Below are 16,782 nucleotides of genomic sequence, written 5' to 3'. Positions count from 1 at the left end.
ACAGATCTTTGAAGATAAACACACATCCACATATCCACTTATACACACATTGTCATTTCGAGTACCTCCTCTTTAGCGTTGTTGCTAGGAGAATGTGCACGCTCCCCTCTGCAGGCACATACTTGCACACCTATATGCATGCACATACGCACACACACACACACACTCGAGCGCTTTTTAGCATCAGCCAGTGAATCATAGTGATTCAGGGGTGTGTGTTGATGCCCAGCAGGTGATAGAGGCGTTACCATGTTGACACAAACCAATAAACACTCTTCATCTGCAACAGATCTGTCAAATACTCAGCCACACCAACGTGTGACCTCCTGCCTACACAAGCGAAACACACACGCAACCTTGTAAAGGCTGTGAAGAGCACTATTAACAGAGAGGGGATAGAGGAGTAATTGCAGCATAGAGGATGTCTAGAAAACACATACACATGTAGGCAAGGCCAGAGCAGATAGATTTAATAAGGAGCGGTAGCTTTAGGCAAGTATAAATTGCAGTGGGAAGATCTGACAACATGTATCATAATGGAAATGTGAAATGTGCTGGCTTTCTGGAAACAGACATGCAGACGGCTAAGAACCTCTTCACCAGCTCTTTTTTTCTTTAACGAGGAAAAAGGAGACGGGAGGGGGGGCTTGATAATGCACACTCACACACACTCACACACACACATTACACTCCTGCTATTAAAACCACTGAGTTTAACACTGCTCTCCCACTTAATTAACCACAGTATGGACTTGCTCTTAGTGTATATCTGCAAATCAGGCACTTTTACTCACAGACCCACACACACACAGAGAACAATCAACCAACATATCAGTCACTGGAGCATTAAATTTCATATCCCCATGGCAATACAGAATTGTGTAAGAGTGGGTAAGTAAGGTTTACGGCCCGCTGCTACACAGCAGTTGTGTGTTTGTACGGGCAGTCATTTGTGGATTTGAATGTGTGTATGTGTGCATGTGTTTTTAACCTTTAAGTTTCCCCTAACCTTTTCTTATGCTACAGCTGCTCTGCCTTTCTTTCTTGGTGTGTTCACTAAAGTCAAGGTCATGGTAATAGGCTGGAGAGGTGAGTGCCTCACTTACACATACTCTTAATGCACAGAGCCACTGAATCAAATCATTAAAAAGACCTTAATTATCACTTAATTATTCCCTCAACTCACCACTCTCCAGCCAAGTGTGCGTGTCTGTGTGTATGCATGCCTGTGTGTGTGTGTGTGTGTGTGTGTGTGTGTGTGTGTGTGTGTGTGTGTGTGCTTGCATATGCATTTGTCTGTGTGATGAGGAGGCGATCAGGGCTAGTGACGCGGAAAAGAGAGATTAACTCCGCCTAAGGAGCGATAAAAGAGAGGAAAGACAGATGGAAAAGAAAGAGCAGCAAGAAGGAATGAGTCCTGCATTTAAAATAAATTAAGGACAAGAAGGAACGTCATAGTACAAAAGCACAGTAAATTATGCAAAATTGAAGCTATGGCTGGGATAATATTGAAACTAGAAATGTAAATCAATTTTGCACAAAAAGAGCAGGACCATTACACAGGGTGTGAGGAGAGGCTGTGCAGTGGTGTGTAGTCTGCTCACTGTGGGGTCAGACGGATGAGAGACCGAAGCAACTGCTGCACTGTGAAGTCATTCTTTAGTGAAAAGCCTCTTTGAACATTTGATGCACCATGAAACAAAGACAAACTGCAGATGGACACCTGTAAAAGCTGTTCTCATGAGGATAACCCTCCACAACACACTCACACACGCACACACAAACACACACTGTGGTCAGTGTGAGTTTTCCTGCCCGCCTTGCTCCCCTCTCTGCAAGATTATAATCTTAATGGAGCTTCCTGAATAAATTAATGAGTTGTAACTCAAACAAAACAGACAAGCTGTGGCCAGTCAGAGGAGACTGTGTGTGTGTGTGTGCGTGCGTGCGTGCGTGCGTGTGTGCGTGTGTGCGTGCGTGTGTGTGTGTGAGTGCGTGCGTGCGTGCGTGTGTGTGTGTGTGTGTGTGTGTGTGTGTGTGTGAGAATATAAGTGAATCATGAATTAATGTGTGTATGTTTCCATAAAAGAACCAGACTGCAATGCTAAATTCGGTAGTTTTAAATTATAGCATTTAACATTGCAGTCAGGTTCATTCCACAGAATATCTGCATAATTACAGCAGACAAGAAAATGCTGGTTGAGGTGAAGAACACATAGGAGTGTCAGAAGAAAACTTTAGTCACTTTCCTCTGAGTCTCTGAGGCCATCAGGCTGTTACTATGGCAGTGGGATGGACAATCTATAAATAACCATACATCACTTCTCTTATCTGCACATGGTATAGAAACAGCCAATTTAAGATTTACAGACTCAGAACCCTTAGCATTACAGTAAAGAGGTGCACACACGCAGCCACCCACACACACACACATACTTTTTGTGAGGACATAATGCATTCCCCAGCCCCTTAACCAAACCTAAACCCAATTCTAACTTGAGGTCTCAGCCTTCGAACAGCCTTTTAACATTGTGAGGACTGACCAAAATGTGCCCACTTTCCCAAAACCTCCGCACTCTGTAAGGTCTATGCTTTTGGTCCTCACAAAGATAGATGTACCAGTACACACACACACACAGTCCCAGCAGGTGTTTCATGACAGCAGTACAGTAAATACAGTAAGAGCAGGCTTAAAGTATTCACAGAGGGATATCTCCATGTGCATTTTTCCCTGTAGGCTTAGAACGGTCTTGTTCAGTCATGCAGACGCGCGCGTGTGTGTGTGTGAGAGAGAGAGAGAGAGAGTAAAGAACATGTGCCAGCCACCAGCACTCTTTTTCTATATTTTCTTGTTATGTTAACTTCTCCTTTACAATGGCGTGAGTTAGTGCATGTATGCAGGTATAATTCTGGCCCGTTGCCCTTCTGTCTGCCCTCACTGTGCCACAGTCAGATCATTATATACACCACTTCAGCTCAGCTCAGCTTTGACATACAAAATCACGTTGCAGCACAACTTGACACACCATAATAGCACCATCATATTCTTCAGCAGCCTCTGTCAGGTCTGTGTTTGCTTGTTGCATGTGGTTTGTCAAGGAACCACACAATGCCACAACAATAAACTGCGGCCTTCACTGAGAGCAGAGGAATAGAGTGCAACTTGCATTCCTTGAGACTCCCATTCAAGATACGGTGACTGGCTATTTCACTGTTAGAAGACTGTGGTATTGTTGAGGTTGATACAAAGCGTGTTGTGACTTACTGGCCTCATATTTCCCCAACCCCCCCTCCCTCCTCGTCCTCCTCCCCTTCACTCTGCCTCCCCCCTTTCTGTGTCTGCCTCTAGTTACAGGAGTATTACAAGAAGCAGCAGGAGCAGTTGCATCTCCAGCTTCTGACTCAGCAGCAGCAGCAGCAGCAGCAGCAACAGCAGCAGCAGCAGCAGGCCGGAAAGCAAGCGGCAAAAGAGGTGAACTTCACGAAGTACACACTCACTCAGCTCAAGTACACTCTGAAGTACACAAGTACCCTTAAACACAGTAAAAGTGGTTGACATGGGAGCCAGCAGAAGGAAAAAAAATGACATCAAGGATCATGTATAGGATGTAGGGTATATATATTCGCTCTCTTTTCCTTTCTCTCATGTGCATCTTCCTGTTCTCAGTTTTATTGTTTTGTGTACAAGCTTGTCTCAAAACAAGGATTAGTGAACATGGATTTCTATTTCTATTTTCCACCACCAGCATCCCCGGCAGTGAAGGAGTGCTGTGCTAAGCCATACACTACCCTGCCAGAGTGTTCATTTGCATGCCTTCAGCTCTAAGCCTGAGGTGAAATCTCTCTGTAGGAGGGGTCCGCCACTCTTTTAATTGTCAATTAACCCCGGCAGCACTAGGAGCCTCACTTGCACTCGCTCTCTTTCTCTAACGCACACGCGGAACTATGCATGAACACACCAGGTTTAACCACAGCTGTGGTACAGTAGGATAACAGAGGATCAACTAGGATCACATCGTGGCACAACAAAGAGGATCTCAATTGATCAGATGCGATTACTGTCATAACCTGTGTGAACGAGTGGGGGAGTGTGTATTCCTGTTTGTGCGCGTGTGTGCTGTATGAATGCTCATTTACCAGAAGTTGCTGAACACACAAAGCACCACACAGGAGACAGACTTAAAGAGAAAGACCTCATGAGAGTTTTCTGATAAACGCATGAGGGGACACATCCTAGATTTCCCCTCTTCCTTCTCCTCTCCTTCTTCCCCCTTTCCCAGTAGACAGACCCCCACCACCCCACCCCCCCACAAACTCCTTGCCGACAGCGGTCAACCAACTCGACCGTGACCAAAGCAAACCAGTTGTGGTTGACTTGCATGTTGAGAGGGTGTCTGAATCGCTTTCTCTTTCTCCCTTCGCTCTGCCGCTGTCCCAGTTTTCAGGTTTGTTGTCCTGTAACAACTAGACAAGTGCAAACACTGGTCACACAGCTACACATACATGCAGTGAGGGAGAGGCTTGATGTGTGATGGTTCACTGCACAAACACATACACTTGGGGGAATATACCTCCCTACAGAGCTGCATACAGCTGATATGACTAAGGCCATTTCCGGCAGTCAGTGTTTTTCAGTTGCTGCGAGGCACCAATCACACCTTCTTGGTCGACTCTCACATCTCTCCTGGTCAAGCAGGTGCTGTCAGATTCAGAGGCAGAGGGTGTTTTTCATTGTAAGGCTTGTGCTGTTTGTAAGCCTTCAAGTCACTGTGCTAATCTAGTTTATATTGTCTCTGAGCCCATAAACTAATTCTGTTTAAGGTCATGGTTAGCCAATCAGGTAGTTTTAACCACCTTTACTCTCTAGCAAAAAACAAGAGGATAGAAGGAGACAGAGAGGACAGTAGAGGAAGGAGGATAAACCAGAAACACTCTCTCCTTTGCATTTTGGAGTGTTTGTGGTTGAGTAGCTGTGACTTTTTGCCCTTTTCCCTCTTTTCTGCAATTCCTCTTCACTTTCCTGTCTGCATGGAAGTGATGCATTGAAAGAGAGAGTATGTATGTGTATGTTGAGTCAGTGTGTGTGTGTGTGAGTGTGTCGCCAATGCGTTTGGGACTGGTCAGGAGTCAGCTTAATGAAGTGACTCTGACCATCACAAGAAATGCGTGCATGTGTATGTGTGTCTGTGAGTGTCCATCTACAGTATGTGTGTGTGCACATGTCTGTCTCTGAGTGTCCCTCTACGTGTGTGTGTGTGTGCGCGTGCGTGCATGTGCGCGTGTGTGTGTGCGCATGCGTCTGTGTGACTGGCAGGAGCAGACAGTGTGTGATGTGCTCATAAATCACATTGACAGCCTGTTACTGCGCTAGCTTTGGCCACTCAGCCACAGCTAATGTAAACAGAACACAGGCACACACACACACACAATGTGTGTTTTAAAGAACCATGGCCATATCTCAGGAGGGAATGAGAGACAGATGGGGGAGTGGATGAAATAAAATGGACAGACACATTGAAAAGGGGGGTAGGATCGCTGAAAAGAGAGGAAAAAGAGGTTTGGTTCAGGCAGAACACTCTGATCATGATAAAACATTTACTGCATCAAATAAGAATTTGGCCATTCACTTCAGCAAACTGAACTGTGTAAGCATGACACAGTTTTTGTCTGTGATCACAACACTTGCTTGTGACAAAACCTAAGAGACGCATGTTTCCTAATTATACTGTACAGTACAACAGACACCGGCCTTCTTGACCTGCACACTGTAGAATAAATGGAATGAAAAATGCAGGTTGAGACAGAGCCAGGCCTGTGTCGTGGACTGTAGCAGTGGCTGTCTGTGATTCATATAACTAGATAACCTGAACTGTGACTGGTGTGTTCTACCTGAATGACCAAGAAACTGGCAAAACAATCTCACCACAAGATCCATGAGTAACTGGTCTGGGGCTTTTGATCGTATCACATGGTGTTCCTCAGCAGGTGATGTTTGCCCAGTTCTTATGGAGTTGTTCACTGACGGTTTAAAAAATGGAAATTACATGATTACTATGATTGAAAAACAGAACAGCTCCTAATGGACCTTGTGTTGACACTGTTTTGTAAACAATACTACTCTCATGGTCAAAAATGAAACTACAGTCTGTATGAAGAAGGTGTATTTTTGTTTTCAGTGAATAGGAGCGTAGATAAAACTTATCAGTCATCAGCAGTCAATAGTCACCGCTTTTCATCTATTATACATTTATTCCCTTAGAGTGTCCTTATTCATTTATATTTTAAGTGTGGATCAGACTTCCAACAAATAGTACAGTACAAATATTAAAATGTTTTTAAAAAACAAATTCCACTGAACCATTACAAGGTTAAAAAAGGAGTGTTTCCCCTTTTTCATCCTGCTGTTTTTCTTTTGTAAAGAATAGTTGTTGTGCTTATTCCACCTCCCCAACAGCCCCCTCCCACACACAAACACACTGCCACCACACATCTTCTCCCCAGGCACCAAGTCTGAAAGGAAGTGACCTATCTGCCCTTCCTGTGAGTTCCTCTCTGTTCAAAGAGTTCCAGGCTGCCACTCTCTTTCACACACACACATGCACACACAATGAGCAGTTCCTCAAGTTGTATTTATTTATTTTTCTTCTCCACTAGTTATCTGTGTGAGATAAAGTCCATCGCTCCCAGGGTTTAGTCGGGGGGGACTTCAAAGAGCGCAGCACAGGCCAGGTCTGCCCCAGACTGGGAGAGCAGGAAAGGGGACATTTATCACCGTAACACACACCGACATTATCGCCACGCGCCATGTAGTCTCTCCCACTCTCCCCTTAACCTCCCTCATTCTCTTCCCTCTTTCTCTTCATCGCTGCGGTCTTCACAGCTTGGCTTCGGGCTCGTCATCCTTTTTAATATGGCACTAATTTTCTCCACTGAGGCCTCAAAATTCTCTCTTTGTTTTTCAGCAGCAGACAATTAACCTTTACATCATCCTCCTTTTATTTATGTTATATGGTGTCAGTGGACTTTGTATATGAATTTGTGATGTAAGGCTCCGACCAACTGACATCAGAATAAAAACAGGGAAGGACTTTTTTTCACTTTTAAAATAATAATGAATCAGCGGCAACTTTGATTTGATAAATCAAACAGTTCAGCTTTTCAGATTCTGTCCTATTAAGACAAATGAAAATGTATTGGTGTCATAAACTTGCTCACTCATCTGCCTATTCAGATGATATTTTAGCCAAAATCATGACGTTTCCTAATTTTGGTCGCAAGTTGCCAGAAAAAAAAAAGATTCTGAATGAACATCAGTGGGTCATTTGTGTTAGAACCATTAAAGATTTTGGTGGTAATGACTTCCTTTGAGAATGGACAGAATTGAGGTTAGATAAGATAAAGTAAAAATACATTTTCTCTGTGGGGCAGTTGGTTATCACTGCAGTGAACCACAGGACAGAAATAACGCGGAAGCCTTACCTAACTTGCTAACTTTCTCCACTGTCTGTGTCTCTGTCTTCTGGCTAACAGCAATTAGGCAGTAAGCAGCTGGCCTTCCAGCAGCAGTTGATCCAGATGCAGCAGCTTCAGCAGCAGCATATCCTCAACCTCCAGAGACAAGGCCTGGTCCCGCTGCAGCCCACCGCCGCCATGCAGTCTCTGCAGCAAGGTACACGCACGCACGTACACAAACCCATATACGTTTCCCTAACCATACAACATTCAGTAACACAGACACATTCTGACAAACATATGCACACACGGTCACAACAGCACACACACACAGGCCTGTACCCACTGCTGCATGTGAAGCCTGTTAAGTTAATCAGCCCATAAAAGATAAAAGGAAACCTGATTGGTGGGTTTGTGGAAGGTACTCATTTGGATAATAGGTAAAATATGCCACTAAGCCCCCTGCTTGGAGGTGTGCATGTGCCTGTGCGAGTGTGTGTTTGCATGTGTGTACTTGAGATAAGCCAGACACAAGAACATCATCGTTTTGCCATTACTGTGCCCACTGGATGTTTTTTCTGTTCCTATGTGTAACTTCTCCCACAGTCCCTTCATTTTGTCAGCAGAGGTTTAGGACAATAAATGTTGACTGTTGACTGGCCCGCCCTTAGTGAACATGTGTGTGTTTGTGTGTCTGTATCCACTTTTGTCCGCATGCAGTAATGCCTAACACACACACATACACACACCATCTCACACACAGACAGAATGCTTAAGGGGCTCTAAAGTGGCCGTAACATTGCTAAAGCGCTGACTGAGTTGACCAAACAGGCCAGTTTCCTTTCCTCTCTCTGTCTAATCTCTTTGTTTCTCTCATGCGCACATGCACACACTCACGTTTGTTCTGTCATCTTAATGTGACAAAAACAGAAATAAACTAAATAAAAATAAATTTAATTTCTAAAAAGTTCAACTTTCATTTCAAATGAGCTCAGCACAACACTCAAAAATTGTGTGTGTGTGTGTGTGTGAGAGAGAGGGGGGTCCACCGTGGGGCAAGTGGAATTACCAGTTTACAGAGAGAGTGAAAAAAAAATGAGTGGATGCAAATTGAAGACAAATGAAAAGACAGAGGCCACAGTTTTGGATAGAAGAGTGTAATTTTTCAGACAGTTGCAAACATTTGGCTTTGGCATCTCCTCTTCTTTCTCTCTCTCTCTCTCTCTCTCTCTCTCTCTCTCTCTCTCTCTCTCTCTCTCGCTCTCTCCCTCTGTATCAGAGTGGAATTTCCCTGCAGTGTGAGAGAGCCGGTCCATTGTGACGGCTCAGCCAGGCGTGAGCCAGAGCATTCCTCTGGCCAGCCATGCCACACAAACACACAAACACACATGCATAAACACTCGCACCTACACACACAAATGCACACACTGTTGCCCCCGCCTCAAAGGGCCGTTGTGTCCGGTGGGTAGGTGGTGGTGGTGGTGGGGTGACATGAGGCGCCCTTATTTCTCTTACTGTGAGATGGATATTTTATAACTTCAAATGTTCATCAAAGACAAAAACTACTGAGTTTATTAATGGCAAAAAATAATAATAATAATAAAGAGAGACGTAAACAAATTTGAATAAGAATCAAACTGTGAGTAAGGACTTAACTGCTCTAGCAGTTTCTTTCACTCTCATCCAAAAAAAAATCCATTCGATTTGACTTAGACCACACCTTCTAAGTTACTTCAGACTGTTTCCTGGCATGTCTCATTTGTCCACAGACATAAATGTAAATGTAAATACATTTGAAATGTGTGAACAAGTACCGGTTAGCAAGAGCCCTTTGTGTCTATACTTTACTTTGTGTCTGTATAGCTGGAGGAAATTGTGAGAGCACATTTTCACCTGAATGCAAACAAAATCAGGATGTTTTGTTTACTAATCTGTTTTGTTCTCAGCTGCTTACAGCTTGAGTTTGCTTGCTTTGCACTTATCAGTTAACTACTGACTTTCACTAGAATCCAGAATCTCTTATTTCTCCAAGGTTACATTTTTTCTGTTCGTTTTTTTTTTTTTTTTTGAATGGATGGATGTGGTATGAGCCAGTCTGATAAGTCAAAAGAGGAAACACTTTATCTAACAATCCCTTAACTACTTTACACTTTCACTCTCTGGGCGTGTCCACAGATTAGTCTGGTTTCTTGGATAATACACACACACATACACAGAGATCTATGCACACACCACCTCATTCCTCTGGAGTGAGAACTTTTGTTTTGGCGGGACCACAGAAGAATGCAGACAAAGCAGACATAATATTTGGATTGCTGCGAGGTCTCTGTATGTGTATGTACAGATGTGTGTGTGTGTGTGTGTGTGTGTGTGTGGCTGCATGCATGCGTGTGTACGTGCATGTTAAGATCCATTGGAGAATTCTGTGGCATTTTAGGCGTCTCTCTCTCAATGTGAAATTGGAGCAGAAATAACAAAGCTGCGACTAGAAAGAGCTCAAAGAGCGCAACCACTCTGTTCAGACAAATAGTGGTAGTGACAGGAGCAGTGGTGTTGGAGGACAGTCGCAATTGCCAACAGAGATTGGGAAATAGTTGAGAAATAGAGAAGATCTGGAAAGATAATAAAAACAAGCAGAAATTAACCTCTTGTCTGTTTTTGTTTGTCCCCTTTTTCCTTTCTTAACCACTCCCAGGGGACTGCAGTAGTTGCATGTGTGTTTTATGTGGTTTAAAATAGCTGGTCAGACCTCTGTCTGACATCAGTTTATTTACAGTGTGCCTGTGTGTGTCTGTATATGGGTAATATTACAGATGTTGTCTAATCTGACTTATTATTAAGCATCTTTCTTCTTAGTTCTTTGTTTGAATTAACTCAACTTAAATATCCTATGATCATATTTGCAATAAACATAATGAAAGCGACAGAGTTAGAGCTGAGTAAGACTCATTGCTAAGTTAACTGAGCATTCCTTCTCTGCAGCGATGTGTCCGTCAGACCTCCAGCAGCTGTGGAAGGAGGTGTCGGGGGTGCCGAGCAGTGAGGAGGCCCTGAAACAGGCCGAGGGCCTGGACTTGAGCACCAACAGCTCCAATTCTACCTCAGCCTTCCCCAAAGCTGCCACCGCTCACATCCCACTGCACAGCCTGCCCAACGGACAGAGCCACACCCCAAAGAGAGACAGGTACAGTAAAAAATAAAATGTGAAAAAGTAAAATATTCACCGTTGTCATGGTGCATCTGTCCTCTGTGTGACCTCCAGCCTTTCTAATTCACACATTCTTGCTATGTCGTTTTTGACATAGCAACTTTTAGCTTATAGCTGTTCTTCCACATCCACGCACGTAAACGCAGCCACAAAACATGCACGTGCGGCATACCACACATCACCAGGGTGTAAACATCTCCCAGCTCATTTGATAGGGTTCAGTATGTTGTGCCAGTATGCTGTCAACCACATGCCAGTATTGTATGGAGGAGAGGAGAGGAGAGGAGAGGCTGGTGGACACAGAAGAGAAATAGAAGGAGATGGTGGCAGTCTGAGTGAGCTGTAGAAATAAATTCCTCAGTATAGTGTGGCCATTATAAGGGATGCATGTGCCAGGTGTATTTGTACCCCGTACACTGTGTTAGGGTTGTGTTGTCCCATGGCTGTTTTGGCTGCTCATGGGCTTGTCTCCGTCTTTAAGAGCCAGACTGTTTGAGTGGATATCCTCCTTCACCAAGGCAGACAGCGGAGATGACCATGTCCCCCTTTACTCCAAAGGCAGCCAACCCCCCAGCAGCCAGTGAGTAGCACATTTACACTCACACATATACACACGAGTGGGCAAGACTACGCCAGAAAGACGGATCATAGGAGCGTTGTCTGAAGTGTCCTTTAGCACTGATTCACTGCCTGCTCGAGTGGCATTGTTGACCCTCACCTTTGACCTCATCTTGGAGGGGGTCAGCATGGGTCGGCAAGGATTAATTAAAAGAGCTTTTATTAATTGATCAAATATGTCACACACTGTCACACTACAGCTACAGTGTGCTGCTCGTATCCCAACCGATTCGACTGTAGAAGATCACGAAGGGGGTAGCATTAGTGTGTTAGCCTGCTAAGCTGATGCATGGCTGATGTGGAGGGGAATGTGGTTGCCAGCAGTTTGTCATGTCTGCTGTCTGAGCTGCTTCTGAGTTGACTCAACCGCAGCCAGCACACACATACACACAAGACACACACGTGCAGATACACATGCGCACACATCTCCAACCTCAGCCTGCACATATGATCAGGAAGAGGCGAAAAAGTAAAGAGAGAGGGAGTGAGACATGTTTCCATCTGCGAGACAAATGGTTTTTGTTAGACAACCTTCTGATGTTGATTTGGGAGAATCCCCATCCCAGTCCACACACACACACACACACACACACACACACACACACACACACACACACACACACATACAGATACACACATACACGGTCATGTAAATATATGTGGAGACAGCAGTCGCCGGCGAAGGTCCAGGTCTGAACCACATGTGCTACTGGACCTGCCACACACGCACTCACACACATGCACATGCACATGCACATGCACTGATACAGTTATTTTACCCAGGGCCCAAACCAGACCTGGCCCAGTCTTTCATCATCACACACACATACAAATACACACACGCTCATAAATATGCACACATATACACACAAAAACACACACACAAGCGCGCACACATAAGCTCACCACAAAAGAACAACCAGCACATGACGGCAGCCGCCGCCAATCAGTCATGGCTGGTTGGTCCTGTGCCGACTCTGTGTCAACTCCTGAAACATAAGAACACACACCAACACTAACACACACATGCACAGCACACATGCCAAGGACAGAAAGACAGGTCATGGACTTCAAAATGTGCCTCTGAGGTTGCTGGACCAATTCCCTTATTTGCTTGGCTTCTGTAACTGACCCCACTCCGCTCTATCCTCCTCTCTCTGCACTTGGCTTTGTGAACTGTACAAACTAATGACTGTTAAACAGACTCAGATGGCTGTATTGATACTGCTGCTGTTGCTACAGTTTAGTTTAGCATGTGTGTGTTTGTGTGTGAAAGTGTGGTATATTAATGCTTTGCTTCTTATTCTGAAGACGTATCTGCCTTTATTTGCTGAACATTTTATGTACATAATCCAAAAAAATGCAGATAATTCGACATCTGCTTTACTGTCTCTCATGACTGTGTCTCTCTCTGTCCACAGTCATGAGGAACATGCTGGCTCCCATCCTCTCTACGGCCATGGAGAGTGTAAGTGGCCTGGCTGTGAAGCACTGTGTGAGGACATGGGACAGTTTATCAAGTAAGTTAATAACCACCCAAAAACATACCGTACAGCATGATGTGTAGGTTGGGGTTAAAGATGAAAATGCACTTCTAAATGAAAAAGGTATATATTAGTTCTTGATAGGGATGATTGCATCAAAGATAATGTATTTAAAGTGATAATATGAGTGCTCATGATATAATTTGCCTGCATTCTGTTTATGTAAAACTGCAGTTGGCAAAAGATAACAATGGCAGAGGTTCTGCTTCGACGTGTACTCACGTTAAAGTGTCCACTTATGGATGTGTCTACAGTTCCCATGGTGAAGTTATGAGGAAAATATTCCCTGAATTATTCTCATACACTTTTGTCCAAATTCTCTATTTTTGAAATATCACGCAGCTAAAGATCAGCAAAATCTCCTTACCTATTTATTTTTTGGATTACAGTTCCATGTTCATTGTTTTCTGTTCATTGTTTTCTGTTTCAGGTGGTGAGGTGTAAATATGCAATCTTATTGGCACACTCCCCTCGCATTAACCGCAAACCATGCTCAAGACCATATTAAAACTTCCTTCAATTTCATCACTAATTGGTAACAAACACAATTCCTGGTGCTTAAAGAAGCAACACCAACACTAGCCTCTGGTATTATTACAGGAAAGAAAGAAACATGACACATTCTCTGATTCAGATTACCTGTAGGCACCAAAGATAAAGCAGAACAAAGTGAAGCTACAGTACGAGCTAAATGTGGAGTGTCAGTCACGTACATCACTAATTCATCAGTTGCAATCTGTTGCATCACATTCGCTCTGAAGCTCATGCATGCATACACACAGGTACACACACACACACACACACGTGTCATGTGTGCAGATTTTCCAGCCTCACACTATAACTCTATCCTCCTGTTCAGTAATTTTTCTCTCAGCTAATACACATTCTCTTGGCTGCTCGTGTGCGCACTTGTCTACATCCATTTGTTGCCTTAACACAGACCGGAATAAGTGATCTCAACATGTGAGTCAGTGTCCATGTCTTTGTCACCAAGTCCCATCTTCCTCAGAATCAGTGTCTTTGTGTTTTTTTTTTTGCATTTTTGTGCTCTGTATGTTTTTCTCTCAAAGGTCAGACAGATTGTGTCTTTGCATAAATAGAAAATTATTCTTAATTAGCTCATCCAATGAGGACATTTTTATGTTTCTACAGCAATGGTGAAGACATCAGTCTCTCTCTCACTCGTTCCCACTCTGCCTCCATCTTCCTCCTGTTTTCTTCCTCTCCTCCCTCTGCATGTCTTTCATAGCTGTTATTTGCCAGTTTGGAGTCACTGGGGGATGCTGATGCAGTATCTGGCCTTGACATTCTGCTACCTCCTACTCTGACACACACAGCACAGTGGACTTCCCCATGGCACTCTGCTAACAAAGGCTCCACAAACCTCTAATGAAGCCCTAAACAAACTCACCCTCTAATTATCTGGAACTTTTAGCTATTTGAGCAATGGAGATATTAATAAGCCGGGGTGATGAAATACGTACGCACACACTCACACATAATCACAGAAGTGTGCGTAGTGATTGTGATGGCATCGGACAGTCAGATCAAAGCTCGTAGGCAGGCTGGGAAAGTTTGGAGAGGAAAGCTGTTGTTTGGTGTCTCATTTCACGTAGCCCCAGGGCAGATGGAAGGAGAGAGAGAGAGAGAGAGAGAGAGAGAGATAGATAGAGTGAAAGAGAGTGTGTGTGTGTAAGAGAGAGAGTGAGAGGGAGGAAGATGAAAAAAAAATGGAGGCAGTGACAGATAATGCCGTCAGTCCGACAGTGCGCTCCCTTCCAGCCAGCTTTAGTCATCGCCCCAGGAGAGAAAAGGGTAGAGTAGAAGAACAGAGGAGGGGGACACTCCACTATTTCAGGCCTTTCTTCTCTTCTCTTCTCTTCTCTTCTCTTCTCTTCTCTTCTCTTCTCTTCTCTTCTCTTCTCTTCTCTTCTCTTCTCTCTGCCCACCTCTCCTCCCTCCCCCTCCCTGTCCTCTGGTATAATATTCTGGCTGTGGTCGGTGGAGCTGGGTGTAATGTGGGTTAAAGCCTTGTCTGCCAGCACTCAGAGGAGTAAACAGAGCCTCATTGTCGGGACACTGCGAAAAAAAAAAATCCCTGCTACTGTTTATGGCCCGGCTATAGAGAGAGGGGAGGGTTTTGGGGGCAGAATTGGTTGGAATGAGTGTGAATCATAGGCATTTGGGGAGTTGTGGGGGAAGAAGAGTGGGAAGGGGAGAGTGGACAAAAGTACAAGTGAGGAAGAGGGAGAGAGAGCTTGAAAGAGAGAAAGAGAGAGAGGGGTGAGATCATGTTTTTGTTATTATTATCGTGCACTTGTGTTGAGCCGTCTATCTGCCTGGATTAGCCATGCCATGACATCATTGTTTTTGTTTCATTTCTAGTCTTTGGCTGATATTGCCTAACTTTCTACTTTCTTAAAGACGCACACACACACACATACATTCACACAGTCATACACTACAGGCACACACACATTTCCTCATGTAACATACATTTTAACAGTAAACAAGTCAGAAAAGCGGCTTTATGAAGATTACTCAGATTAGAAGTTAACACCTCATGATATGAGAAAACTGATATGCCGGGACTCTGATATATCCCACACCATGATATGCATGAGCGCACACACTCATATACACTGAGCAAGCAGCGGCAACCTGTGAATAACCTTGGCGATGACAGAGGGGAGAGAAAGGGATGAAGGAAGGGAGACAGGGAGGGGTGCACTGGGAAAGATCAGAAGGTCTCGGGTCCTCCCACATTGGAGGAAACAAACAGCGCCACCATTTACACACACACACACACGTCTGTGCACATGCACACACACGTACACACACCACTGTTAATAAGTGGAGTGGAGTTTAGCTAACAGAAAGTCTTAAGATAAGGCTTTGTGTGATAACACATGAGCTCATATCCAGGTGGTTGTCTTGGATCATGGCTCACTGAGCACCAATGAAGTATACACACACAAAACACAGCTGGTGCGTCCTTCACTAGACAAAATAAACCTCCAAGATTATGATTTATTTAATAGTGCCGAATCAGCTCATAAGTCAGTTTAAATAAAAGTGAAAGAACTGAGTTTTGTTACTTCACTCAGGACCTGTGAAATGATTTAACAATGATTCTGCTGACTTGAGTGTAACTTAGAAATCGTCACTGAATTACGACCAGCAGCACTTTGATCTTGACGCTTTTTTATTTGTAGATATTTCTCAGAAATGATTGAATGCTGATCATCTCACCTCTCCCCTCTCGTCCAGGCACTTGAACAATGAGCACGCCCTAGATGACCGCAGCACTGCTCAGTGCCGAGTCCAGATGCAGGTGGTTCAGCAGCTGGAGATACAGGTGAGTTACAGGCACACACACACACACACACACACACATTAACACACAATTAATTTTCATCCGCTCACAAACAAAGTCATGAAGACTGTTTCAGCCAGTCAATGGCAGTAACTTGTCTGAGGCAGGGCAGAGTTTATGGAGAGCATTGGAGCTTGTAATTTAAAAGGAGCAGTCGGCAGGGAAGCTGCCATCGCTGCTCCAATTATAAAGCTGCTCTGGTCACCAGCAAGAGAGAGCGAAGCTGAGAGGGGAGGAGGGAAAGAGGGAGAAGAGAAAAGAGAGAGAGAGACACGAGCTAGAAAGCGGAGGACCAGGCTGCGTGGCCTCTCTTGTCCTCAAAGTGGTTCATGCATGCAACACTCTTGAAACATCTGAATGCTCCAGCAAAAGCAAAATACCAACAGTGGATGTGTAGAAGTGAGATGCTGTTCTTAAACAACCCATAAGAAAAGTTCCAAACAAAATGAAAACACAAAACCTGTCTCTTCACACACATCTTGACATAGTTTCCAAAACAGTCCTGAATACTCTATTCACATCACTGCGTGTGTGTGTGTGTGTGTGTGTGTGTGTGTGTGTGTGTGTGTGTGTGTGTGTGTGTG

General features: G+C 44.2%; 1 protein-coding gene across 3 annotated transcripts in view; it reads left to right on the top strand.

The window, feature by feature from the left end:
• foxp4 (forkhead box P4) overlaps window positions 1-16,782 on the top strand; it is a 90,139-nt gene that overhangs the window by 61,719 nt on the left and 11,638 nt on the right. For 2 of the 3 annotated variants that reach the window (XM_041033641.1, XM_041033643.1), the window contains exons 5-10: window positions 3,350-3,472; window positions 7,531-7,669; window positions 10,435-10,636; window positions 11,142-11,240; window positions 12,700-12,798; window positions 16,093-16,180. In XM_041033641.1, the coding sequence (XP_040889575.1) occupies window positions 3,350-3,472; window positions 7,531-7,669; window positions 10,435-10,636; window positions 11,142-11,240; window positions 12,700-12,798; window positions 16,093-16,180 (750 nt within the window). The remainder of the gene's footprint in view (window positions 1-3,349; window positions 3,473-7,530; window positions 7,670-10,434; window positions 10,637-11,141; window positions 11,241-12,699; window positions 12,799-16,092; window positions 16,181-16,782) is intronic. The other variant, XM_041033642.1, reaches the window with a different exon arrangement.

This window comes from Toxotes jaculatrix, chromosome 3 (genome assembly GCF_017976425.1).
Source record: "Toxotes jaculatrix isolate fToxJac2 chromosome 3, fToxJac2.pri, whole genome shotgun sequence".
NCBI classification, from domain to species: Eukaryota; Metazoa; Chordata; class Actinopteri; family Toxotidae; genus Toxotes; species Toxotes jaculatrix.
This window is presented reverse-complemented; position numbering and strand designations above follow the sequence as displayed.